Here is a 26,244-nt window from a genome sequence, read left to right as displayed (position 1 = left end):
GTGGCTTTTTAGGAATTTGTTCCTCTTCATTCAACTACATTAACTTGATGGAATATAGTTAATAATATTTCCTTATAAACTTTTTTACATCTGTAAGATTGTTAATGATGACCTCCTTTTCATTCTTGATTTTTGTAATTTGAGTCTTCTCTCCTTTTTTTCTCCTTTTGGTTAGTTTAGCTAAAGGTTCACCAGTTTTGTTGATTTTTTTTTTTCAGATAACCAAATTTTGGTTTTTTGATTTTTTTTTCTTTTTTTTACTTTTTTGATAGAGAGAGAGATCATGAGCAGTATGGGGAGGGATGGAGGGAGTGAGAGAGAGAGAATCCCAAGTGGATCCCCACTGATCAAGGAGCCCGTCCAGGGCTCAGTCTAACAACCCTGAGATCATGATCTGAGCTGAAATCAAGAGTCAGACGCTTAACCGACTGAGCCGCCCAGGTGCCCCTTCTTTGATTTTTTCTATTATTTTTCTATTCTCTATTTGTTTATTTCTGCTTTTATCCTGATTGTTTTTTTCCTTTTACTTGCTTTGAGGTTAGTTTACTCTTTCAATTTCTAATTTCTTCAGGTGGAAGGTTAGGTTATATTAATTTGACATTTTCTATTTATGTGTTTTTCTTCTTTTTAAATGTAGGTGTTGACAGCTATAAATTTTCCTCTGTACACTGCTTGTGTCATGTCATGTTTTTGGTTTTGTTCGTCTCTGAGGATTTTCTAATCTCCCTTGTAATTTTTTCTGCGGCCCATTGGTTATTTACGGATGTGTTTAATTTTCACATAAGTGTGACTTTTCCAAATTTCCTTCTGTAATTGTTTTCTAACTTCATTCCATTGTGGTCAGAGGTCATACTTTGTTGAGGCTTATTTTACAGTATAGGGTATGTGCTATCCTGGAGAATGTTCCACGTGCCCTTGAAAAGAATATGTCTTCTGCCACTGTTTGAGGGCATGTTCTATACATGTCTGTTAGGAGTAGTTGGTTTATAGTTGTTCAAGCCTTTTGTTTCCTTGTTGATTTTCTGCCTAGTTGTTCTACCCACTACTGAAAGTAGGGGACTGAAATCTCCAACTGTTACTGTTGAAGTGTCTGTTTCTCCCTTTACTACTGTCAGGTTTTTGCTTACAGCATCTTGAGCTCTGTTGTCAGGTGCATATATGTTCATGTTTGTCTTCCTGATGGATTGATGCTTTTGTTATAATAAAATGTCTTTCTTCATCTCTAATAATAACTTATGTCTAGTAATAACTTATGTCTAAAACTTTATTTTGAATTATTGGTATAGCCACTCTAGCTCTGTTTTGGTTATTGTTTGTATGGTATATATTTTTTCTACCCTTTTACTTTCAATCTGTTTGTATCTTTTAATCTAAAGTGTGTCTCTTAGGGCACCTGGCTGCCCAGTTGGTGGAGCATGCAACTATTTATCTCAGGATTGTGAGTTGGGTGTGGGCCATGTTGGTTGTGGAGCCTACTTAAAAAAAAAAAAAAGTCAATCAATCAATAAATAAAATGTGTTCCTTGTAGATACCATATAGTTGGATTGTGTGTGTTTTACATTCTGCCAATTTCTTTTGATTGGTATAATCAATTTATGTATGTCTAATTACTGATAGGGTGTATGTCTGGTGACCGGTTTGTTATTTACTTCCTATATAACCTTTTTTCTCTTTATTATATTGTGTTAAATAGATATTACTTTGCCATTTCAACTTTTTTTTAAAAAGATTTATTTATTTGTCAGAGAGCGCACGCACAGGCAGGGGGAGCCCAGGCAGGGGGAGAAGCAGGCTCCTTGTCCAGCAACGAGCCCAATGTGGAACTTGATCTCAGGACCCTGGGATCACGACCTGACCAAAAGCAGACCCTTAACCTCCTGAGCCACCCAGGCACCCCCATTTTAGCTTTTTTTGTTACTTGTTTTGTTTTGTTTTGTTAGTTATTTTCTTAGTGGTTTTCCTGAGTACTACATTTAACACCTTAATTGAATACAATCTACTTCACATTAATGCAATATAATTTTAATAGTATATAAAAAATGCTACAGTATAGCTTTATTCCCTTCCTTTGTGCTGCTGTTATCATGTAAATTACATTTTTATACATTATGAGCCCATCTACACGGTTTTATCATCATTGCTTTATTTTGTTGTCTTTCAATTCAGATAGAAGAAAAGAGTTACAAACAAAAATATGTTAATATTGCCTTTTACCTATATATACTTTACTGACATTATTTTTTCATGTGAATTTAAATTGCTATTTAATGTCCTTTCATGTCAGTTTGAAGGAGTCCCTTAAGTATTTTTTGTGGAGTAGGTCTGCTACTGGTGAATTCTCTCTCTCTCTCTCTCTCTTTTTTAAATCTAGGAATGTCTTATTTCTCCCTCTGTTTTGAAGGATAGTTCTGTCAGTTATAGAGACCTCTTGGTTGATAGCGTTTTTCTTTCAGCACTTTGAATATGTCTTTCCTCTAAATTCTGGCTTCCATTGGTTTCTGATGACAAATCAGTTAATCTTGTTGAGGATCCCTTTTATTACCTGAGTCACTTCTCTTTTGCTGCTTTCAAGATTCTCTGTCTTTGGTTCTTAATAGTTTGATCATGATGTGGCTAAATATGAGTGTCTTTGAGTTTGTTGATCCTTTTGGAAATATAGATTAATGTTTTTCATTAAATTTGGGCTGTTTTCAGCTATTATTTCTTCATATATTCTTTGCGACTCTCTTCTTTCCCCTTTCTCTGGGATTCTTATTATATGTATTTTGGTGCTCTTGATAGTGCCTGGCAGGTCTCTGAGGTTTTGTTTTGTTTTTAAAGATTTTATTTATTTGACGGAGAGAGACACAGCAAGAGAGGGAACACAAGCAGGGGGAGTGGGAAAGGGAGAAGCAGGCTTCCTGCTGAGCAGCGAGCTCCATGTGGGGCTCAGACCTAGGACCCTAGGATCATGACCTGAGCCAAAGGCAGATGCTTAATGACTGAGCCACTCAGGCGCCCCTAGGTCTCTGAGGTTTTGCTTGTGGGTCTTCATTCTTTTTTCTTTCTGTTCCTTAAAGTGGATCATCTCAGCTGACCTGTCTTTAAGGTTGAGCCCCTCTACTGAATTTTTTATTTCAGTTACTGTACTTCTCCACTCCAGAATTTATATATAGGTTTTTAAAAATTGATTCTTATACCTTTATTGATATTTTCTTAGAGAGTATTGTATCATCCTTCTTTCTAGTTTCCTTCCAAACATTTACTTCTCTCACATATTCTGAATAGTTCTGTGTGAGTTCATATCTTTCTAAATCAGACCTCAAATCATGTCCCTGCATCCTACAATAACTTTTGGTGTCTGTTGAATAAATTCCAAGCTTTTTAGCATGGCATTCAAGACTATTTATGACCAAAAAGCTACTTTTGCAACCACTTCTTCCTTAGAAAACATTTTATACTATGCCATCATCCTTAAATCTCATCTATATATACACATTTTTCCTTGGCGATGCTTCTCTTAGCTTTTGGTCTCTTTGTCTTTTTTCTGATAAAACTAATCTGTTCATAGTGCCTGTTTAATTCATCCCACTTTGTGAAGCCTTTGAGATCACTTTTCTTTCTGTACACTTTAAAGCATGTTATTAGATTTCTTTTTCATAGATCATTTACAGGCCTTTTTACCATTTCCCACACCACTTTCAGAATAGTAGCTCACTTAGGTCAGAAAGCATGTCTTTCTAGTTTTTCCCAGAGTACTTGTACAGTGTCTTGTGTGATCTAATACAAGCCTTATATTTAATATTTATTTATAATTATACTATATAAATATAAGTATTTATAATTAACACTATATTTAATATACAAGCAATATATTTAATATGAAGCATTGTGTTTAATACAAATAGCTGTGTTTGACAAGTGAATAAGGAGATTTGAAACTGTATTACAAACAAATTTGATAGAATTTTCATTTTCCTGAAATAATTTTGTAGAGTATGTTTTTAAAAATCTTCTTAAAAATTCTTTATTACTACTTCTAATAGTAGTGTATATACAGAATACTTCAAATTGTGCCAAATTTGACCCTAGATTTTGTAAGATGGCTTTTAGTATAAAGTAAGTGGATTAAAATGTAAAATGCATTTTATTTTGTTCAAAACTATTTCTGCTCATAATAATGAAAAAGAAATAGTATGGAGAGATGAAAAATTTGCATTGTTCTGAATATTTTAATTCATAGTTGTTTTTTTTTTAAAGATTTTATTTATTTATATGACAGAGAGACAGCCAGCGAGAGAGGGAACACGAGCAGGGGGAGGGGGAGAGGAAGAAGCAGGCTCCCAGCAGAGGAGCCTGATGTGGGGCTCAATCCCAGGACTCTGGGATTATGCCCTGAGCCAAAGGCAGATGCTTAATGACTGAGCCACCCAGGCGCCCCTAATTCAAAAATCCTTCTTTTTTTTTAGATTTTTTAGAGCAGTTTTAGGTTTACAGCAAAATTGAGTGGAAGGTACAGAAAGTTTCCATATACTCCTTGTTCCCCCATCTCCCCCATGCACAGGCCTCCCCTACTATTGTACAGTCTTCCCTACTATCTTCTATTATCCCCTAATATCCCTTACTACCAACCTACCAACCTTCTGCATTATAATGATATATTGATGGACTTACATTGATACATTATCTCAATCCATACCAATATCCACATTGACACATTATCATAATCCTTGTCAAAATCCGTAGTTTATATTCAGGTTCACTTGGCATTGAACATTCTGTGGTTTTTGACAAATGTATAATGATGTGTATCCACTATTTTAGTGTCCTGCAGAATAATTTTACTGCCTTCAATTTTCTGTGCTCCACTTATTCATCTTTTCCCTCTTAACCCTTGGCAACCACTGATCTCTTTACCCCCTCCATAGTTTTGCCTTTCCAGAATGTTAGGTAATTGGAATCATACAGTATACAGCAAGTCTTCCGTGTTTTTTCATGGCTTGATAGCTCTTTTCTTTTTAGCACTGAATAATATTCCATCGTGTGACTATCTTACATTTTTTTCTATCCATTCACCTAGTGAAGGGCATCCTGGTGGTTTCCAAGTTTTGGTGATCATGAATAAAACTGCTAGAAACATCTATGTGCAGGTTTTTGGGTGGAAATAACTTCTCCCCCTTTCTTTTAACTGATTATTTTAGTCTGTTTTCTCTGACCTTTAAAAATAATGACCATTGTAAGGTTTTCTGATTCAACTACACTAAACTTTCTATCTCTTGGTGAAAGTGATATGAATAACAGAGTGAGAAAAGAAGAAGATGCCTTTATAATTTGTTATCTGGTTAATATACTTATTTCTGTAAAATATATCTAGTCTATTAATTTGTCCATTTTATCAACATTTAGGGGACAGTTCCTTTAAAGAGAATGCTGTATAGTCTGTTTCTGTCAGTGCACTCTGATTATTTTTAACTCATTTACCTCAATTTTTAAAAAATAAAACATAGGCTAGACCATTGTCAACCTACCCTTTACCCTCACCTCCAAACAAAGCAATAAAACTCTTATAATGTTTTATTGAATTTCTCATTAAAACTATATACCGTCTTCCTTAACACAACAGTGAATGACTTCCTTAGTCTAGTGTTTTATGAAATGTACAAATGTGCTTCAGGCACAGTGTTGGTTTGAGTGGGAATCTATTAAGAGTAATTTTTATTTGGGGCACCTGGGTGGTTTAGTCGGGTGAGCATCTGCCTTTGGCTCAGGTCATGATCCCAGGGTCCTGGGTATCGAGCCCTGCATCGGGCTCCCTGCTCATTGGGGAACCTGCTTCTCCCTCCTCTTCTACCTCTCCCCCCAGCTTGTGCTTGTCTCTCTCTCTCTCTCAAATAAATAAAATCCTTTAAAAAAAAGAATAATTTTCATTGAAATGTGTCCAGTTATAAGACAAATGTTAGGAACTCCAAAGAAAATTTTTATTGTTAATGCCTATTTAAAAATACTAAATCCTGCATGTAGATTGGTGTATATAGTTTCCTCTAAGAGACCATATTCGTTTTGAGCCATTTAAGGTGGGACACTTGTCTGGCTCAGTTGGAAGAGCATGCAACGCTTGATCTTGGGGTTGTGAGTTCAAGCTCCACGTGTAAAGCTTACTAAAAAAATAAACTTTAAAAAAATTTAAAAAATAAAATGGGCAATGCATGGGGAATATAGTCAATAATATTGTATTAACTTTGCATGGTGACAGGTGGTATCTAGACTTAGTGTGGTGATTAGTTCTCAATGAATACAAATATCTATTCACTGTTGTATACCTGAAACTAATATAATACTGTATGTTAATTATACCTAAATAAAAATAATAAAATAGGATTGTGTTCTAAAGATTTGGAACTACTTAAGTGTTCTATCATATGTGACAATGTGGATAGGTTTATTTCATGAACCAAGATTTGGTTTGCTGGATGACTTTTCTAGTATTAAATTATTATCACGCCAAAATTCATTTTATTATATGGCTTACTTTTTAAAGCAGGAAGTCTGACTTTTTTCATGACAGAATATAGCGTTAAATATGGTAGTTACTGTTTTCTTTAGTTGTTTGCCTTAACTCCAGAATGATAAATCCAGGTTCTATCAGATCTTTATTATAGTAGGCATTTTATTGAGTATCAGTCTGTATGTTACATGCCCTGCAAGTGCCATTGTATTTGCATTGGGTGTTTTTGTTGAGAAATCTTGCTGCTAGTAAATTGAATATGTGTATTTACCTATTTATTATGTGAGTCTTACTCAAAGAGATGTATTTCAGCCTTGAGCTGACTACATCTTTCTTAAAACTAGCCATTTGTACTGATGTAAAACCAAAACATTGAGGGGAAGATTGCAGCAAATAGCTTAAATATCTGAATAAGTTTGGAAGATCTTTGCAAATTTCTATGCTCTCAAATTTAACTTGTGTGTGACATTTACAGGGATGTTGTGGAGATGATAGTGGTCTCATGGAAGTAGAGGGAGCTCATCCATCACGGACAATGAGTATTAATGCTGCAGAGTTAAAACAGCTTCTACAAAGCAAAGAAGAAAGTCCAGAAAATTTGTTCCTTGAACTAGAGAAGCTTGTTTTGGTAAAAAACAAAACAAAACAAAAAAAACAACAACAAACCAAAAAAAAAACAGAAACAAGATAAAAACAGTTCATTCCCAAGATACATTTTCTTCTCTTTTTGACTAGTACAAGTTTTTCACAGTGACCTTTTTAAAGAGTGAACCCTTAGTTGGGTACTTACAAAGTTTGAAATACTCTTTGAATTAATAATTTGGGGTGAAGTCCTCCATACTATTATGAATCTTAAGAAGAAAGCAATAGTTTTTAAATTATCTATTGTTTGAATGCAGGGTGCCCCCTACTACCATTCTTTAGAAATAAAATGACAAGTGTTTTTCATGTTTGTTTTATTTGAACATATTTAATATTAAGTTGATAAGTTTTTGACATTGTTGCAGATTTCTTAGTAATCAAAGAATACCACCTTTTCTAAAGAGTCAGTAGATTATGAGCATATATATTCTAGTTTTACCTGTATCATCTTATTCTGCTTTTGTCTGTATCTAGGAACATTCAAAAGATGATGACAATCTGGATTCTTTGTTGGACAATGTAGTTGGACTTAAGCAGATGCTGGAGTCATCTGGTGATCCTTTACCTCTTGGTGACCAGGATGTAGAACCAGTACTTTCAGCTCCAGAATCTCTGCAGAATCTGTTTAACAATAGGTAAAACACACAATGTTTTGTGGTTAAGTAGATGATGTGTATTTAATGATTGGGGTCTAAAGAGGGCCAGCAAACTATTTTCCTGTAAAGGGCCAGATAATAAAAATTCTAGGCTTTGTAGGCGACATTCAGCCTTTGTTGCATATTCTTCTGTAGCTTCGTTTGTTTCTTACAGCTTTTTAAAAAACTTAAGAACTTGAAAAAATAAACCATTTCTGGCTTATGGGCTGTACACAAGCAGGCTTGCAGAATGGGGGCCATAGTTCAGTGATCCCTGTTCTAGAGGTTGTATGCGTCTTGATCTTTGGAGCACTGTACTTTTGAAGCATAATGACTATTCAGTTTGATGGAATTATCCCCTAAATTTAGAAAAGTTAAATATATAGTTTCTGTATGCATTAGTACATGTAATAAACTTGGTCTTAAGTACTAATTTTACTAATAGTTTTGAGGGTACCATTTTTAATTGTACCTTTTCAGATTTTGCTTAGAACATAAGCTAAAATATTTGATTTTGGAATTCTGTGTTTTACCAAATACCTTTCTTGTTCTAGGACTGCATATGTGCTAGCTGATGTCATGGATGATCAGTTGAAATCCATGTGGTTCACTCCATTTCAGGCTGAAGAGATTGATACAGATCTGGATTTGGTATGAGTAATTTTATTACTAAATATTAGAAAAAAGTTACTGTTGATTTTTTTGCTTTTTGTGTGTATTATTAGCACTAAAATAAGTTAGATATTGTATGGCTGTGAAAAGCCCATTTGGGGACTAGTACTGCATTATTTTTGTATCAATTGCCTAGTAATGGAATCCAGACCACTCAGTTCTTTCTGGTTAGTGATCTGTGTAGTTGAGAATGAGATTTTTTTAGGGAGAAATTATGTTTTTTGCCTAAGTACCCTGAAGCACTTTGTTTTCTTATATTTGTAGGGTATAGAATAGAGAAAAATACCCCACCAAATTATAGTTCATTCTTGTTTTTGGGTTCAAGGTGGGGAATGGTATTTTGGCAATCTGCTCTTAATTTGGGGGAAATGTAAAGAATCTATTTGTTAAAATAATGTAGGTACAAATGGGAATTCATGTTCTTAAACATAATACTGTGAACAGGTAAGAGTAATTAAACATTTAAAATTTAAAGCACTCCGATTTATGCTTCTCAGAGCTGTATTAGGGAGGATGATTTCAGTTACATTATTGTACCATATATGGTATGGTATAGTATTGTACCTGAGCCAAAATCAAGAGCCAGACTCTTAACCAACTGAGCCATCCAGGCACCCCCAGCACGTGACTCTTGATCTTAGGGTCGTTAGTTCAAACCCCACGTTGGGCATAGAGCTTACTTAAAACTTTAAAAACAAAAATTAATTTCTCCTTTAGCATAAATTGTTCAATGATTTTTTAGAACTGTTCTGTCCAATAGAAATTTAGCAGTAACAGAAATGTTCAATGCCCTGTCTAGTACAGTAGCCATTAACTTTATGTGACTGTTGAGTAATGAAATGTTGCTGGTATAACTAAGGAACTGAATTTTATTTTTGTTTTAATCTTAATTAACATAAATTTAAATAGGCACATGTGGTTAGTGGCTACCATGTTTAGTATCATAGATCTAAAATATTTGTGTTAGAAGTTGTTGTTTTAAAACTTTTATGTTGAAACGCAACTATCTTGGAGTGCCTGGGTGGCTCAGTCGTTAAGCATCTGCCTTCGGCTCAGGGCATGATCCCAGGGTCCTGGGATCGAGCCCCACATTAGGCTCCTCTGCTGGGAGCCTGCTGCTTCCTCTCCCACTCCCCCTGCTTGTGTTCCCTCTCTCTCTGGCTGTCTCTCTGTCAAATAAATAAAATCTTAAAAAAAAAGAAAGAAATGCAACTATCTTGGAATGAAGATTGTAACTTTACATGGTTTAGAAAATTTGGGGTCTTTCAGGTTTGCTAAATTTAAATAAAACTTAAGTAAATATAATTTTTATTTCTCTGGAAGTAAACTTAGGTTGGACCCTCATTTAATGCATAGAGCTTTGAGAACTGTGGCACAGAATCCTTTTATTATAGATATTGTGACTATACAAGGCTTACAAAGTATGTTATTTTCAGATTGTTTTGGAAGAGTTCTGGAGATGCTACTTTGTTAATTTATATAGATAAATCCTGAGTTCTTGTCAGACAGCAGAGGTCTCCCAAAATTAACAGCCCTTCTTTGAGAAGGAACGCCACCCCACCCCACCCCACCCCAAAATGCAGCTGAATTCCTAAGATTTTTTCTTTAACTACCAGTGATGTTGCTCTTTGAAAAGATGAGGGAAAGGGGTGCCTGGCTGGCTTAGTTTTCAGAGCATGCAACTCTTGATCTTGGGGTTGTGAGTTCAAACCCCATGGTGGATGTAAAGATTACTTAAAAATAAAATCTTTAGAGGCACCTGGGTGGCTCAGTCATTAAGCTTCTGCCGTCCGCTCAGGGCGTGATCCCAGCATTCGGGGATCGAGCCCCGCATCAGGCTCCTCCGCTGGGAGCCTGCTTCTTCCTCTCCCACTCCCCCTGCTTGTGTTCCCTCTTTCGCTGGCTGTCTCTCTCTCTGTCAAATAAATAAATAAATCTTTAAAAATAAATAAATAAATAAATAAATAAAATAAAATCTTTAAAAAAAAGGATGAGGGAAAGGGGCAGACCTATAATTTATTTATTATGAGAGTTAAATATAATCTATAGGAAATATGAATTTCTGTAATTAAATGTTACATTAATAATTACATTTAAGATGTATTTCTCATTTTGTTTAATTTTTATGACTGCAGGTGAAGGTTGACTTAATCGAGCTCTCTGAAAAATGCTGTAGTGACTTTGACTTGCATTCAGAATTAGAGCGCTCATTTTTGTCAGAACCATCATCTCCAGGGCGAACTAAGACTACAAAAGGATTCAAACTTGGGAAGCACAAGCATGAGACCTTTATAACTTCAAGGTAAAATTTATTCTACTAAAGATGTTGATTGTGGTCATGGAAGCTTATTTATTGTAATGTACTTTAAGATAGACACAAAACTATAGAGAAAAAAGGAAGGTGACATAATACTTGAATCATGAATATTGTTTGGAATTTTTTTTAAAGATAATACTTTGGTCAGGGATATACCCAGTACATTTGTTACATTGTTTTACTTTATAAAGAGTTTATAAGGTTTGAACAGTGGTGAACTGGATTATTTTAAATAACTGTCAGTCATATCAGTAAAATGTGAGTACCATTCTTAGCTACTTTTGTTGTATATCCTGGAGAGTAATAGAGATATTTGCAACATTAACTGAATGAAGAAATAATTGAAATGTAGTTTTCAGTATTGCAAACATTGACTTATATATTCACTGGAAATATGAAAAAAGGAAAAAGCATTCATGGAGTGTTTTTGTTTTAATAGTGGGAAATCTGAATACATTGAACCTGCCAAACGAGCTCATGTTGTGCCACCACCAAGAGGAAGGGGCAGGGGAGGATTTGGACAGGGTATACGACCCCATGATATCTTTCGTCAGAGGAAACAGAACACAAGCAGACCACCATCTATGCATGTGGATGACTTTGTTGCGGCTGAGAGTAAAGAAGTGGTCCCTCAAGATGGAATACCCCCACCCAAACGGCCACTCAAAGTATCACAGAAAATTTCTTCTCGTGGTGGATTTTCAGGCAATCGAGGAGGACGGGGTGCTTTTCACAGTCAGAATAGGTTTTTCACACCACCTGCTTCAAAAGGTGACTACTTAATGTATATTTTCTAATGGGTTGGAGTATTGGAATATTAGAATATTGAATAGAAGTGATTTAGTTGTAAGTGATTCACATAAAGTATTTTTTAGTTACTACAGTTAAGTTACTACCTTAGTCCAGTGGTAACTATTTGTAGAGTACTTTATTGGATAGAAAAAATCTTTTTTAAGTTAATGTTTAATTAATTGCCTGTTTAGTGATAAGTTTAAAAGAAGTCAGTTGGCTAATTATTTTCCTTTTCACATTGGGAATTGTGTTTATCCTTTCTGAGTAGTATCTGTACATTCTGAGTAGTATCTATACAGTTCTGCTTACCAACAATTTCTTTAGGATTCTTTTTTTTTTAAGATTTTATTTATTTATTTGAGAGAGAAAGGGGTAGTGAGAGAGAGAGAGAGAGAGCATGAGCAGGGGGTAGAGAAAGCAGGCTGCCTGCCAAGCAGGGAGCCTGACATGGGGCTTGATCCCAGGACCCTGGAATCATGACCTGAGCTAAAGGCAGATGATTAACCGACTGAACCACCCAGGCGCCCCTCTTAGAATTCTTTTGTGTAGTTCACCTTTGAGTCTCTCATCTACTTGCTTCTTGATGTTATATCTAATCAGTATGTTGTTGTTTTTTTTAGATTTTATTTTTAAGTAAATCTCTACACCCAACATGGGGCTCAAACCCACTACCCAAGATCAAGAGTTGCATACTTTACTGGCTGAGCCAGCCAGGCACCCCCATTTAATCCGTTTTAAATTGCTTCAAGATTTTATCTGTTAATGAATTCCATTTCCAACCTTGTGTACACCTGTGTCATACCTATTTCAAAATGCCACCCTCCATATGGGAACTAGGGAGACCACTGCACAGCAGAGCTTTAAACACAAATCTTTTTTCTTTTTAAAGCTGCTGTTATAGAATATAACAAAAAAACACAGAATTTGTTTTATTGATTGTTAAAGGTGGCTGCTCTTACTGCATGATATTTTTTTGCTTCTTAGATTTATTAAACATTATTCCTATTTAAAAAATGCTTCAGATTTTAGAAACTACCTGAATGTACTTGTAGGAATTATACTTTAAATTAAATGTGGAACTCCATCCCAGGGCCCTAAGGTCATGACCTGAGCCAAAGGCAGATGCTTAACTGAGTCACCCAGGTACCCCAAGTGTCGAATCTTTTTTAATCCAACTGAAGTAGTAGATTTTGATTGTGGTATCTGTGTTTAGGAAACTACAGTCGTCGGGAGGGAACAAGAGGCTCCAGTTGGAGTGCTCAGAATACTCCTCGAGGAACTTACAATGAAAGTCGAGGAGGCCAGAGCAACTTTAACAGGGGCCCTCTTCCACCATTACGGCCACTTAGTTCTACAGGTATACGTTCTTCCTGGTTGATATTGCCGAGAGAGGGAGGTGAATCCTCCTTTTCAAATTGTCGGGTATCATATACTCTCATTCTTGGAGGGAATATTTTAGAATGTAGACTTATTCTAAAGGCAATTTAATTTTATATCTGCAAATGAATGCCCAATGTATATTTCCTGTAGGAATAATCAAAATTCTGGATTCTGAACTATGTGTGTAATCTGAGCAGTTTCACAGTGTTTTTCGTAATCTTAAAAGATTTTATTTATTTATTTATTTATTTATTTATTTATTTATTTGGAAGAGAGAGAGAGCATGAACAGGAGGGGTAAAGGGAAAGGGAGAGAGAATCTCAAGCTGACTCTGTACTGAGCACGGATCCCAATGCAGGGCTCAGTCCCAGGACTGTGAGATCATGACCTGAGCTGAAACCAAGAGTTGGACACCTAACTCACTGGGCCATCCAGGTGTCCCATGCTCTGTTTTTATATTTCAGTAATGAAAGCCAATCCTTAAGGTACTTTTTGACCAAAGTATTTTAATAATAGAGATATCTTCATACAATATATTCTGTTTTTGTTTACAGTATTGTCTTGTGTGTGTAGGCGTGTAACCTGTTTTTCCTAAACCACTATTATATCAAGTCCGGATCTCTTCTGACCAGAAGTAGCTTTTAGTTTCAAATGCATTTTCTTTTTTACAGCAGTTTTATTTGAGATATAATGCTCACATATCATACAATTTACCTTTTTCAAGTGGATAATTCAGCAGTATTCACCACATTTACAGAACCTGCACATGGATTTTAAAGGAGCAAAGAGTAATTCCTATCTTAATTTGAGTTCAGTTTTATAGATTACTATTTCTGTAGTGGGAAAGGAAAGGATGTATGACTAAAAACTGTATTCTTTCTTTTGTAGGCTACCGCCCAAGTCCTCGTGACCGTGCTTCCAGAGGTCGTGGGGGCCTTGGACCTTCCTGGGCAAGTGCAAATAGCGGCAGTGGAGGCTCAAGAGGAAAGTTTGTTAGTGGAGGCAGTGGTAGAGGTCGTCACGTACGATCCTTTACACGATAAAAATTCTTTTGGGAACATCCTGAGCGTATATGAACATTTCATGAGGATGATAAAAATAAAATAAGACATTAAAGGACCAACTTAGACTTAGCAGTTACCTGGAGACATCTGAGAGAATATTTTTATCTGAAGAAAGCAGATTTTGTTTGATACCTAACACAAGATTTCAATAAAAATCCAAACTTTGTATGTATATTTGTATATATTTTTTCCCTTTCATATATAACTATTTACAGAATTTCTTAGGTAGAAAATGAACAATGAAGTGACTTTGGTTTTAGTGTATTTTTGCCTATGCCACAGATGCCCCCAATATATTCTCAGCTCATGGTGCCCTTTAGTGTTGCAGTAACTTTTTCATAGCACATCTAAGCCAAAAGAATTACCTAATACTTATTTATTAACAGTTGGGTCCAAACAACTTAATAAGAATTTCTGTCATAACCATGAGTAACTGCTGACACTGCCAACTTCTTAAACCTTGGAATCAGCTTGGACACCCATCAGTATCATTTTCTCTTCCACTGTGCTTTTCCCACAGTACTTTTTATCACAACTATTAAAGACCTGGTTTTGCAAAGATATACTGTCATAAAAAAATTTAGTGTTACCTAATATAAAAAATGTAAAGTACCTTGAGCTAGTAGTTTGTGCTAACAGATATGTTTCTCTTAAAATCTTTAAATACCATGTGGCATCTGTGTTAATTTACTAGGGTGCCCTAGTATACAGTTTTGGAAATCTCTTGGCTATACCAAAAGAAACATGACACTCTTCTTTACATTTGAAAGAAATATGTAGGGGGGAAAAAGAAAGAAATATGTACGTCCTTTGTGTTTCAGCTTTATACCTACTTATGCTATTTTATTATGCAATTTTATAAAGCCTAAATGAGAATAGCCTAATAATGGTCTTTTGAGAATCAGAAACATCTAATAAAATCTGGACTTTATGTACAGAAATGAAGTTTATAACTTTGAGAAAATAATCATATTTTCCCCGAGAAGTATCTTAACACACTTAGCCTATATAAGTGGCAAAAAAAATAGAGTTCTTTTTTTTTTTTTTTTAAAGATTTTTTTATTTATTTATGTGACAGAGAGACAGCCAGTGAGAGAGGGAACACAAGCAGGGAGAGTGGGAGAGGAAGAAGCAGGCTCCTAGCCGAGGAGCCTGATGTGGGACTCGATCCCGGAACGCCGGGAACACGCCCTGAGCCGAAGGCAGACGCTTAACGACTGCGCTACCCAGGCGCCCCAAAAAAATAGCGTTCTTAAACAACAAAGGAATGTATGAATCTCATTCCATCCCTTTATCACTGTTTTGCCAAACTATTTGTGAGAGTACAAAGTATGTTTGTTTGGAAAATAAAGAAAAGCTCAGGAAAAAAACATAAAAGAAAAGCTCAGAAAAAAAGAAAAGAAAAGCTCAACTCTAAAGATTCTGATTTAAGCAAAAGGTAATGGAAATCTTTCCATAACTAATGGCCTCAAAAAATCCAAGATAACCTAAAACTCTCTTAATCCTGAAACCTAATGAGTTCATTCTCTCTGAAGATGCATTTTCCACGTTAGATAGAAATCGAAGTTTGTTCCTAATGCCTGCTATTAGTACATGGAAAAATAGTTGTTTTTTAAAGTAACTGCATTTCTTAAATAACGTAACTGCATTTCTTAAATAATAACATATAGTTATATATAGAGAGATACATAATTACTTGATTTGTTTTTTAACTTTAAGTTGAATATAATCTCAGAGTTGTTTCTGCTCTTTGCCGTAGGTTAATGCCTAATAATTCAGGCCAGCCAAAGTAATAAATTATTAACGAATGCAAATTAATACCAGACAAGTTTAAAATGTTCTGAGTAATTAAGTCTTTTTTTTTTTTTTAAAGATCTTATTTATTTGAGAGAGAGCAAGAGCACGGGTGGGGGCGGGGGGGGAGGAACAGAGGGAGAAAGAGAAGCAGATTCCCCACTGAGCAGGGAGCCCAATGCGGGGCTCAATCCCAGGACCCTGAGATATGACCAAAGCTGAAGACATGCTCAACTGACTGAGCCACCCAGGTGTCCCAGTAATTAAGAGTCTTAGATAAACATGTTGACTATCCCTTTCATGCATATATCACTCAGTCTTTATAACAATCTAGCAAAGGAAGTATACCATAATTTTATAGATGGAGAAAGCTGAGGAGCTTGACTCAAAAGTGATAGAAGCAGGATTTAAAACCAGGATGACTAGCTTCTAATTCTTTACTTCTTTTTTATAACTTTGAGAGGTATGAAGCTACTTCTTAGGTTGTTGAGATTGAATATCAAAATTAATTTGTCATATAGAAGTGGAATTCCAAAGGCTTAACACTGTTTTTGCCATTTCAGAAGTGAGCCAGATGGATAACTGGGGGATGGTTGCTGTCATATATATTTAGATCTATGTGGAAGACCACATACCTTCAAAAATAAATATTTAAAAAATCAATTTTAGGGGCGCCTGGGTGGCACAGCGGTTAAGCGTCTGCCTTCAGCTCAGGGCGTGATCCCGGCGTTCTGGGATCGAGCCCCACATCAGGCTCCTCTGCTATGAGCCTGCTTCTTCCTCTCCCACTCCCCCTGCTTGTGTTCCCTCTCTCGCTGGCTGTCTCTATCTCTGTCAAATAAATAAATAAAATCTTTAAAAAAAATCAATTTTATATGTACTTTGGTGGAATGGGTCTATGTTTTATTTGCAAAACTACTTTGTTTTACATAAGCATTTTAGGAAAAGTTTTGACTGGTATTTAGAAATTAATGAAAATGGAGAATACCTTTGGGAATAAAACTTATTCTATTTAATATATAATACAAGGAGTTAATGAGTTAAATCATTGATAGAATGATTCGTATTTCTTTATAAGAATAAGGGGGTGCCTGGGTGGCTGCTGCCTTTGGCTCAGGTTATGATCCCAGGGTCCTGGGATCAAGGCCTGCATTGGACTTCCTGCTCAGCAGGGAGTCTGCTTCTCCCTGTCCCTCTGCCCCTCCACCCCACTCGTGCTCTCGCTCTCTCTCTCTCAAATAAATAAAAAGTTTAAAAACAAAGAATAAGAGAAAAGAGGGGCATCTGGCTGGCTCAGTCAGTAGAGCATGTGGCTCTTGATCTCGAGTTTGTGAGTTTGAGCCCTATGTTGGGTGTAGAGATTACTTAGAAATAAAGTGTTTAAAAAATATAAAAAAGAGGGGTGCCTGGCTGGCTTAGAAGAGCATGTGATTCTTGATCTTGGGGTCATGGATTTGAGCCCCATGTTGAGTGTAGAGATTACTGAAAAAAGGAATGCTCTGAAATATTGCTGTGCTTCTTAAAAACAATATTTCCAGGTAGTAATCCGTATGTGAAACAGTAGCAAGTCCCATTAGTTTATTCTTACTGCTTCGTATAAAAATACAAAAACCTGCAAACTGAGAATGTAAGAATGAGGGTATGTCTCCTAAGCATCTGCTGTGTTCATACACCCGAGGACAGCCTGGGGAATATAAGGATTTTCTGCCATCTAGAGGATCACAGTGTAATGGAGAAAACACTCATGTAAGCAAACTTTTTTTTTTTTTTTTTTAAGTAGAGTTAATAGGTAAGTGTATAAACATGGAACAACTCAAGAGTTTTTGACTAATCCAATCAGTACATTTCAAAACTGGAGTTTTTAAAGTAGCTATTTTTAAAATAGCTAAATAAAAAAAAAGACTTGACATTAGAATTGTATGATAGACCATAAATAACATCTTCTTTGGAATTGTTTTTGTATAAAGTTAAGGTGAAAAAATTTTGTGATTTTTTATTTTTAAATTCATAGGACAGATTAAGAATTAGCAAGATTTTTATAAGGGTCCTGTAGATTCATAAGCTAGAGAAAAGGATGCAAACTCAACTACTAGCAGTGGCCTGGAAAGTAACAGAAATGTGAGAATGAGCTGAAGAACAGTCACTGGAGAAGAGTTTTAAGTTGGCATTTTGGCCTCAGTACCAGGGAGAAAATCAGGAGGGTTGAAGCAGGTGGCCCTGGAGATTGCCTGCAGTGTTAAAGGAAACTAGTCTTTAGCTTCGGCTGATTGATACCTTGGAAGGCTGATAGGTCCAATGCTGATGCATCTTCTGACTTCTTAAAAAAAACTTTTTAAATTTTATCTTATAATTAAAAAAAATATTGTTTGTGGTCAAACACAATTTATCATCTTAACTGGTTTTTAGTGTACAGTTTAGTAGTGTTAGGTATATTTACGTTGTTGTATAACCAATATCCAGGACTTTTGCCATTTGTAAATCTGAAACTACATACCATTTAACAACTCCTCAGTCCACTCTTCCTTCAGACCCTGGAAATCACCATCCTGCTTTCTGTCTATATGAATTTGACAAGATAATCATCTAAGTGGCATTTGTCTTTTGTCACTGGCTTATTTGACTTAGTATAATAACCTCAAATTTCATCCATCTTGTAGTATGTCAAAATTTTCTTCTTTTTAGAGGCTGAATGATATTCCATTGTATGTATATGCCACATTTTTTTTTTTTTGTTCATGGATACTTGAGTTGCTTCCACTTTTCAACTTATAAATAATGCTAAGAACATAGGTGTGCAAATAATCTGCTTAAGACCCTACTTTTAGTTCATTTGGGTATATCCGCAGAAGTAGGATTGCTGGATCATATAATCATTCCCTTTTAGGGGTGCCTGGGTGGCGCAGTCGTTAAGCGTCTGCCTTTGGCTTAGGGCATGATCCTGGCGTTCTGGGATTGAGCCCCACATCAGGCTCCTCCGCTATGAGCCTGCTTCTTCCTCTCCCACTCCCCCTGCTTGTGTTCCCTGTCTCGCTGGCTGTCTCTCTCTGTCAAATAAATAAATTTTAAAAATCTAAAAAAAAAAAAAAAGACTTAAAAAAATAATTTCCTTTTAAATTTTCTTAGGAACTGCCATACTGTTTTCCATGTACCTGCACAATTTTCCATTTCTATCAACAAGGATTCCAATTTCTCCATATCCTCACCCTCTTGTTATTTTCTGAGTTTTCAAAAATTTTTAATAGTAGCCATGCTAATGGATGTGCTTCTGATTCTTTTTAAAGAGAAGCCAAAAATCTGGATTATTGTGTAAACAGTTTTCAAATGTGGCAATTAATATCATCATCTGAGCCAAACAAAACTCAAGTGCAAAGCAAAATGTGGCCAGAGGGTTCCATCCTGAAGAGTTTGATAAACCTCTACTTTAGAAATTGGAACTGGATTACTATAAAAGCTTACTTTCATTTGAGACAGTAAAATTTACCAAGTAAATCTGTGATAGGACATGATGCTAAAGGCTAGAATTCTTTGGCACCAAAAAGCCTGGATTTGAGAACCAGTTTTATCATCTACTAGCTGTGCAACTTTAATAAACTTTAACCTCTGGTCCTAAATCTATCTGCCTTTATCTACCTCACTAGGTTTTGAAGATTAAATAAAGTACATATTAGATTTTTTTTTCTTTTTTGATGTGTAGAGCAATATTATTTTAAATGAAGACCTCTACTGCCTGGAAAAAAAAAGCATACTAAACATGACATACTTTTACTTGTTATTTCTGAAGTCCTGGAAATTAGTGCCTGCTTGAGAAATAATGTGGAAGTTATGGGAATAGAGTACCAATTTGTAGCTCTACTAAAGTGTTTTTGATGTGGATTTTAGCGAGATTTTTAGTTTGGGGACACTTTTATAATTGTAACATGGATTCTAAGTGAAGATAGTCCGGTTTCTAATAATTCCTGGGATACTTAGGGGCATGTGGCAATAATTTTTATATATAAGGTGGTAGATGATATGAATATGCAGGGAATAGTGTGAGTAGTCTACTTTGGCCAGTGTAGGATATAGGGATGGGGGGTAGAGGAAGTGGAGGGAAGGTGTGTTTGGGGCTAAATTGCAGAAGGTCTTATTATTTGCTATGCTCAGCCATAAGAATAAAATATTTTTGTTAATATGAATGACATTTTCAAATTTGGCACACCTTTATAAGCATCTGCTATTGACCAGTGACTGTGAAAGGTGTTTTCCATAAATTAATCATAATCAGATTTATGCTTTAGAAAGACAGCTGCTCCTCTGGTGCAGTGAGGATGGATTAGAGAGGGAAGGAAGAGCCTGAGCAGAAAGAGCGAAGAGCAAATAAGCAATTACAGCGAAGATCTGAATCAGTGATTTTCAGAGTGGTCCTCAGACCAGCAGCTCAGCATCACCTGGGAATTTGTTAGAAATGTGTGTTCTCAGGCACCACTCCAGACCTAAGACATTGGAGTTGGGGCCCAGCAATATGTGCTTTAACAAGCCCTGCATGTGATTCTGCTAAAATTTGATGTACCCTACAGTTTGAGAACCACTGATGTGTATCAGTGGTTTTCAAATTTAGGAATCATCTGGGAAGGTCATTAAAAGTGCAGGTTCCAGGGACCTACTAATTTTTTTTTTAATATTTTACTTATTTGAGATAGCGTACAAGAAGGGGGAGTGGAGAGGGAGAGGCAGGTTCCCTGCTGAGCAGGGAGCTAGACTCGGGGCTCGATTCCAAGACCCTGGGATCATGACCAGAGCTGGAGGCAGATGCTTAACCAACTGAGCCACCCAGCACTGAAGCAGGCCTCCGGGGGAATTCTGATAATCAGCCAGGTTTGGATCCAGTGACCCAAATGAAAAGTAATGTCCTCAGCTAAGACAGTGATAATGGAAATGGAGGGATCAAATACAAAAGGTACTTCTCAGATACTGTAATAACTCAAATTATTTAGGCCATTAGATGGCATAAGTTGGTACAAAGCAGTTACTGCTCTGAAAGAACTTTCTAGTGGGAGAAGTGAAGGACAGCTGTTTGGGAGCAGAATGAGAAAAAAGCATTTCAGAAGAGTTTGAAGCACCCGAAGAGACCTGAAGTTTGGTGGTGGTAAGTAGTGTCAAATGCTCCAAAAGGATCTCAAAAGGTGAAAATGAAAAGATGACTAAATTTAGCAATTTGAAAGATTTTATAACTTCTGTGATGGCAGTTTTTTTGGAGTGAATTTGGAGGAAGGTAAACCATAATGGTGTTTGTTGCATGATTGAGAAGTGAGAAATAGGCAATGAGTATTTTTTCAACTTGGTGGGAACAGAAGAGAGATTGCTTAAAAGTTATGCATACCGGAGACCCCCTCCCCAACATACTATCTATAAAGTTTGCCTTTATGTTTGTGGTACTAGACTATATCTTCAGAATCTAGTTATATTTTTTGTGCTTCCATACTTGACTACAGATTGCCTTGGAAATTGCATTTCTGAATTGTATTTCTGAATATTGCATTCTAAGTTCTTCTGTCTACTTCTTTAATACCTAAGATGTTCTTGGGATGCCTGGGTGCCTCCTTCGGTTAAGTATCCAACTCTTGGTTTCAGCTCAGGTTATGATCTCATGGGATATGGAACCCAGCCCCAAGCCCCGGGTTGGGAGTCCTGCTTAGGGGTTCTCTCCCTCTGCCCCTACCCCCACTTGTGCTCATGTGAGCGCTCTCTCTCACTCAAATTAATTAATTAATTTTTAAAAATGAAGATGTTCTTCACTATGCTGCATTGCTTCATGCTTCCTAAGTATCCTTGAGGTGTAATTTTTTGCTTCCAGCTTCTCAGACCAAAAAGACTTAGAGTCATTCTTCCCTACTATGTTTCTCTCATACTCTACTTCTGATCTGACTTCTGTCATCAAAACATATGTAGACTCTAACTGTACCACCTCGGATGCCAAGTCACCATTGTCTCTTGTCTGAATTATGGTAATAGCTTCCTAACCCAGCTCAAAACCCTTCAGTGGCCTCAGAATAAAAAATGGAGTTCTTACAATCACCCACAGGTTTTTCACCCCTCCTTGTTATTTCTTTGACTACTTTGACTACTGTTTCATCTACTACTCTCTGAGCTCACTTTGCTTCAGCTACCACCTTCTGACTGTTCCTGCTGGCCTTCAGTGCATTATTGCTTCAAGACCTTCAAAGAAGCCTTCCCTGGTACCCTATATAAAATTTCAATACTGTCTATCTCTGCTTATCTCTGCTTTACTTTTCTCCTTACCACTTTTCATTATCTAACACTATATAGTTTACTCATTTATCTTCTTTATCATTGGATGCAAATGGTAGACTTTGTGATTGAAATGCAGAAAATTACAAATCATTTATTTATGTAATGAGATATATTAGTATTGAGAAATAGTTGTATTCTTTCTGACTAAAATGACAGGTAACTTTCTAGCCTATCTTTTTCTCCTAGCCCATCTTTATCTAGTATCAGAAAATAATTAAGTGAAGTAAAATAAGTACTTCATGATGATAATTTTTGTTAGAAAGAATTAAAAGTGAGATTGATTTCTCCTCCCATAAATCCTATAAAATACAAATAAACCTTTTGAAATTTACTGTTTGAAAGAAAAGTATTTTATTTGCTGTGTTCTAAAGAAGACTGTACTTCTTTTGGATTATACTCATCAGGTATAATTTTGCTGCTTGTCCTTATCTTTTTTTTTTTTTAAGATTTTATTTATTTATTTGACAGAGAAAGAGCCCAAGCAGGGGGAGCAGCAGGCAGAGGGAGAGGGAGAAGCAGGCTCCCCATGGAGCAGGGAGCCTGATGCGGGGCTCGATCAGATGACGTTGGGATCAGGACCTGAGCCGAAGGTAGATGCTTAACCGACTGAGCCACCCAGGCGCCACTGTTCTTATCTTTATTGTAGAAAATTAACCCTAATGTTTGCTGCTATACAACTCATAACATATTTATCTAAAAGACTAATTTTGCTAAAATAAAGACCAAAAAATTGTAACAATTTAGTATATAAAAAATGATACAGGGCACTTGGCTGGCTCAGTTGGTACAGCATGTGATTCTTGATCCTGATCAGAGTCTGAGTTAAAAAAAAAATTAAAAAAATGATACTCAGTCTACCACTGTTTGGTAAAATTTAATATTCCCTAGTTCTTCACATATATTTTAGAGTAAATGGATTTTTTTTTTTTTGAGAGACAGTGTAAGTGAGGAGGGGTAGAGGGAAGAGAGAGTCTTAAACAGACTCCATGCTGAGCCTCCATTGTGGGGTTTGATCTCACCACCCTGAGATCATGACCTGAGCTGAAATCATTAGTGGGATGCTTAACCAACTGAACCATCCAGGCGCCCCTAGAATTAATGGCTTTTGAAAATCAGGCTAAATTATGAAAATTATTTTTTTCACACATTTTCTTGATTTCAAGTGGGCTCCACACCCAACCTGCCCAAGGTGGGGCTTGAACTCAGGACCGTGATATCAAGACCTGAGCTGAGATCAAGAGTCCAATGCTCAAGGGACTCAGTCACCCAGGTGCCCCTATTCATGCATTTCTAAGTGTTTTGTTTAAACTGGAGTATTTTTACAGCTAATACAGACAGTGACCTGGTTTGGAGATACTTTTTTAAAATATAGATTTTATTTATTTATTTATTTGAGAGAAAGAGAGAGTGAACATGAGTGGCAGGGGTAAGGGGCAGGAGGACGGAGAGAGGGAGAAGGAGACTCCCTACGGAGCACGGAACCCACAGGGAGTTGGCGGCCAGGACTCTGAGATCATGACCTGAGCTGAAACCAAAGGTCAGAGGCTAAAGCAACTGAGCCACCCAGGTGCCCCTGGAGGTAATTTTACATTAAAAGGCCTATGACCTGTATATTTCTCTGCCTTGTCACTATATTAAAAGGTGTCAGACCACTTCTAAAACGTTAGTTTGCCTATTTGTGCAGGTACTTTAAAAGGCCTATATTATTTTAACAATGTTGCTAAAGTCACTTCATTCTTAAAATGCTGCATAATTTAAGAGCTTTATGGTAAAGCATATTTGCATACTATTTTTCCAAGCACATACTATTATGCAGACCATTCTAACTGCCTAACCACATCCATGTAGATGTTCTTAGATTTAAGAAGTATGCGTCATCTGTTCTAAAATGAAGTCTGTATCAGTACCTACAGCATGTGGCAGTAGGCAATAAATACATATATATATACATACATACATACACACATACAAATATTTTTCGAAGTAAATATTTTTTAATTGAACCATAAAGCTGAATCAAACTACGAATATTTAAAGGGAAACGCAAAGAGACATGCGCAGTTAAGGTCGTCCAATCAGAGTCCGGCTGAACGAGGCGCAGCCGCAGAAAGGTAGTGCGCACGCGCGGCTAGCTCCTCCGCTATAGGCTGCGCCGAGGCGGGAGCCTTAACCTCCTCTGGTGGTTGAGGGGGGCGGTCCTCTGTCTCCCTGAATTCTTTCTCGCAGGACGCGCGGCTTCTGTCGATCTTTGCCGGTGTGTCCTTGGAGGGGAAGTCCTGTGGCTGCGGCAGCCTGTTGGCTCGTGCGGGACAGAGTGGGGAGAGGCGCCGAAGCAGGCCTCCGGGGGAAGAGGGAAGGAAGGCGGTGGAGCGGCCGGGGGAGGGCGACCCGAAGTGTGAGGGACGCCCTCACTGTTGGAGTGGCTGGTGCGGAGGCTGGCGGTAGGAGTGCTTTTGTGGCGGGAAGGTCCCAGGGAGAGGCGATTGTGGGCAAGTGGTCTCGCAGCGGTCTGCCGGCTTTCCGTCTGCGGTGCTTGGGTTTGTTTCCACCAGAACTAATCAACATTATCCTGCACGGTATTAGCCGGTCAATTAACAGACGATGTCTGTAGGCACATTTAGCGGGGCCACAAAGTCAAAGGAGCGACTTAAGTAAGTCACGAAGCGTAACTGCCCCTTACGGTACTTGGAAGCCAAAAAAAAAGCAGGTCTGTTGCTGGTTCTTGGCTGTTTCATTTACGTTCGTGCTCCTAGAGGTTTAATGGTATCTAATCTATGGTATTATCAAAATACATATGCTCAAGTTTACACCATTCAATTTAAGTCTTAGATTCTTTTCAGTAACCCTTTGTGATGAAAATAAAGTCTCACTAGCTGTGAAACTTGTTTTCTAAGGTTTTTTTTTTTTACAGGTTTATTCTCTTATATTTTTAAAAATACGGTTGTAGTGATGAGCTATTTTCATGTTTGGAGTTAATTCTGTCATACTCATGGATGATTTCTGTTTTGGGTATTTTTTAGGTCGGTACTGCTGAATATGAGACGATCTGCAGCACCGAGTCAGTTGCAGGGAAATCCCTTCAAAAAACTAAAATTTATACCACCAGGGAGAAGTATTCCAAGTCCAGATGAAGAGAATACAAAGATGAGTCCAGATGTAAAATTATTTGAGGTAAAAAAAAAAAAAAAGCATAATATAGAGAAGCATGCATTTTTTTTTTAAAACGTCGTTTAAGAAGTTAACACTTCCTCTTAGTATCTTTGACAGTCTTCCAAAAAGACATTACTTAGAGTAATGATCGCATAATTTTTTTTTTTCTTTAAAGGAATGACTTGCAGTTGGGTCTATAGGATAAAATGTTAAAAAATACCTCTGTGAGGGACATGGTGGATATTCGTGTAAAAATAAATTATTCTAATCAGTGTTCTTTTTAAAGTTACCACATAAGTGAAAACTTTAGGTAAGGGGTACCTGGCTGGCTCAGTTGGAAGAGCATGTGACTCTTGATCTGGGGTTATGAGTTCAAGTCCCATATTGGGTGTAGAGATTACTTAAAAGGAAAATCTTGTGGATGAAACTAGCGAAATATGTCAGAAAGACAAATACCATATGATTTCACTCATACGTGGAATTTAAGAAACAAAACAGTTGAATATAGGGGAAGGGAAGGAAAAATAAAATAAGATAAAAACAGAGACGGAGGCAACCATAAGAGACTCTTAACTCTAGGGGACAAACTAAGGGTTGCTGAAGGGGAGGTGGGTGGAGAGATGTGGTAATTGGGTGATGGGCATTAAGGAGGGTACTTGATGTAATGAGCACTGGGTGTTATATGCATCTGATGAATCACTAAATTCTACCCTTGAAACTAATAATACAGTGTATGTTAACTAAATTAAACTTAAATAAAACATTAAAAAAAAATAAAATCTTAAAGAAAAGAAACTTTAGATAAGGTGATTTAAAGAGTAAACATAGATAAGTAATAATTTGTATCACAATTCAAAACATTTCCTTCTTTTTTTTTTAAGATTTTATTTTATTTTTTAAGTAATCTGTACTCAGTGTGGGGCTCAAACTCATGACCCCAAGATCAAGAGTCACATGCTCTACTGAATGAGCCAGCCAGGTTGCCCCGTTTCCTTACATTTTTATCTATAAAAAGTAAATGCT

The 26,244-nt window shown here is 36.7% G+C and overlaps 2 protein-coding genes across 6 annotated transcripts in view; both read left to right on the top strand.

Moving 5' to 3' along the window:
- The window catches only part of VIRMA (vir like m6A methyltransferase associated), a 60,773-nt gene extending 46,615 nt beyond the window's left edge, over positions 1–14,158 (top strand). For 2 of the 3 annotated variants that reach the window (XM_026495718.4, XM_057307748.1), the window contains 7 exons: positions 6,960–7,112; positions 7,601–7,761; positions 8,316–8,412; positions 10,569–10,735; positions 11,190–11,521; positions 12,756–12,899; positions 13,811–14,158. In XM_026495718.4, coding sequence (XP_026351503.1) covers positions 6,960–7,112; positions 7,601–7,761; positions 8,316–8,412; positions 10,569–10,735; positions 11,190–11,521; positions 12,756–12,899; positions 13,811–13,965 — 1,209 coding nt within the window. In that variant the 3' untranslated portion in view covers positions 13,966–14,158. The remainder of the gene's footprint in view (positions 1–6,959; positions 7,113–7,600; positions 7,762–8,315; positions 8,413–10,568; positions 10,736–11,189; positions 11,522–12,755; positions 12,900–13,810) is intronic. The other variant, XM_026495719.4, reaches the window with a different exon arrangement.
- A 10,058-nt stretch (positions 14,159–24,216) lies between these two features.
- RAD54B (RAD54 homolog B) overlaps positions 24,217–26,244 on the top strand; it is an 80,553-nt gene continuing 78,525 nt past the window's right edge. The window contains exons 1-2 of one of the 3 annotated variants that reach the window (XM_026495720.4): positions 24,217–24,325; positions 25,092–25,242. In XM_026495720.4, the coding sequence (XP_026351505.2) occupies positions 25,108–25,242 (135 nt within the window). In that variant the 5' untranslated portion in view covers positions 24,217–24,325; positions 25,092–25,107. Of the gene's footprint in view, positions 24,326–24,349; positions 24,513–25,091; positions 25,243–26,244 lie in introns of those variants that run through there. The other 2 variants (XM_057307746.1, XM_057307747.1) reach the window with 2 other exon arrangements.

The sequence above is a fragment of the Ursus arctos genome, unplaced genomic scaffold, assembly GCF_023065955.2.
Source record: "Ursus arctos isolate Adak ecotype North America unplaced genomic scaffold, UrsArc2.0 scaffold_6, whole genome shotgun sequence".
NCBI lineage: Eukaryota > Metazoa > Chordata > Mammalia > Carnivora > Ursidae > Ursus > Ursus arctos.
The sequence above is the reverse complement of the archived record's forward strand: the minus strand, read 5'-3'. Positions and strand labels throughout refer to the sequence as shown.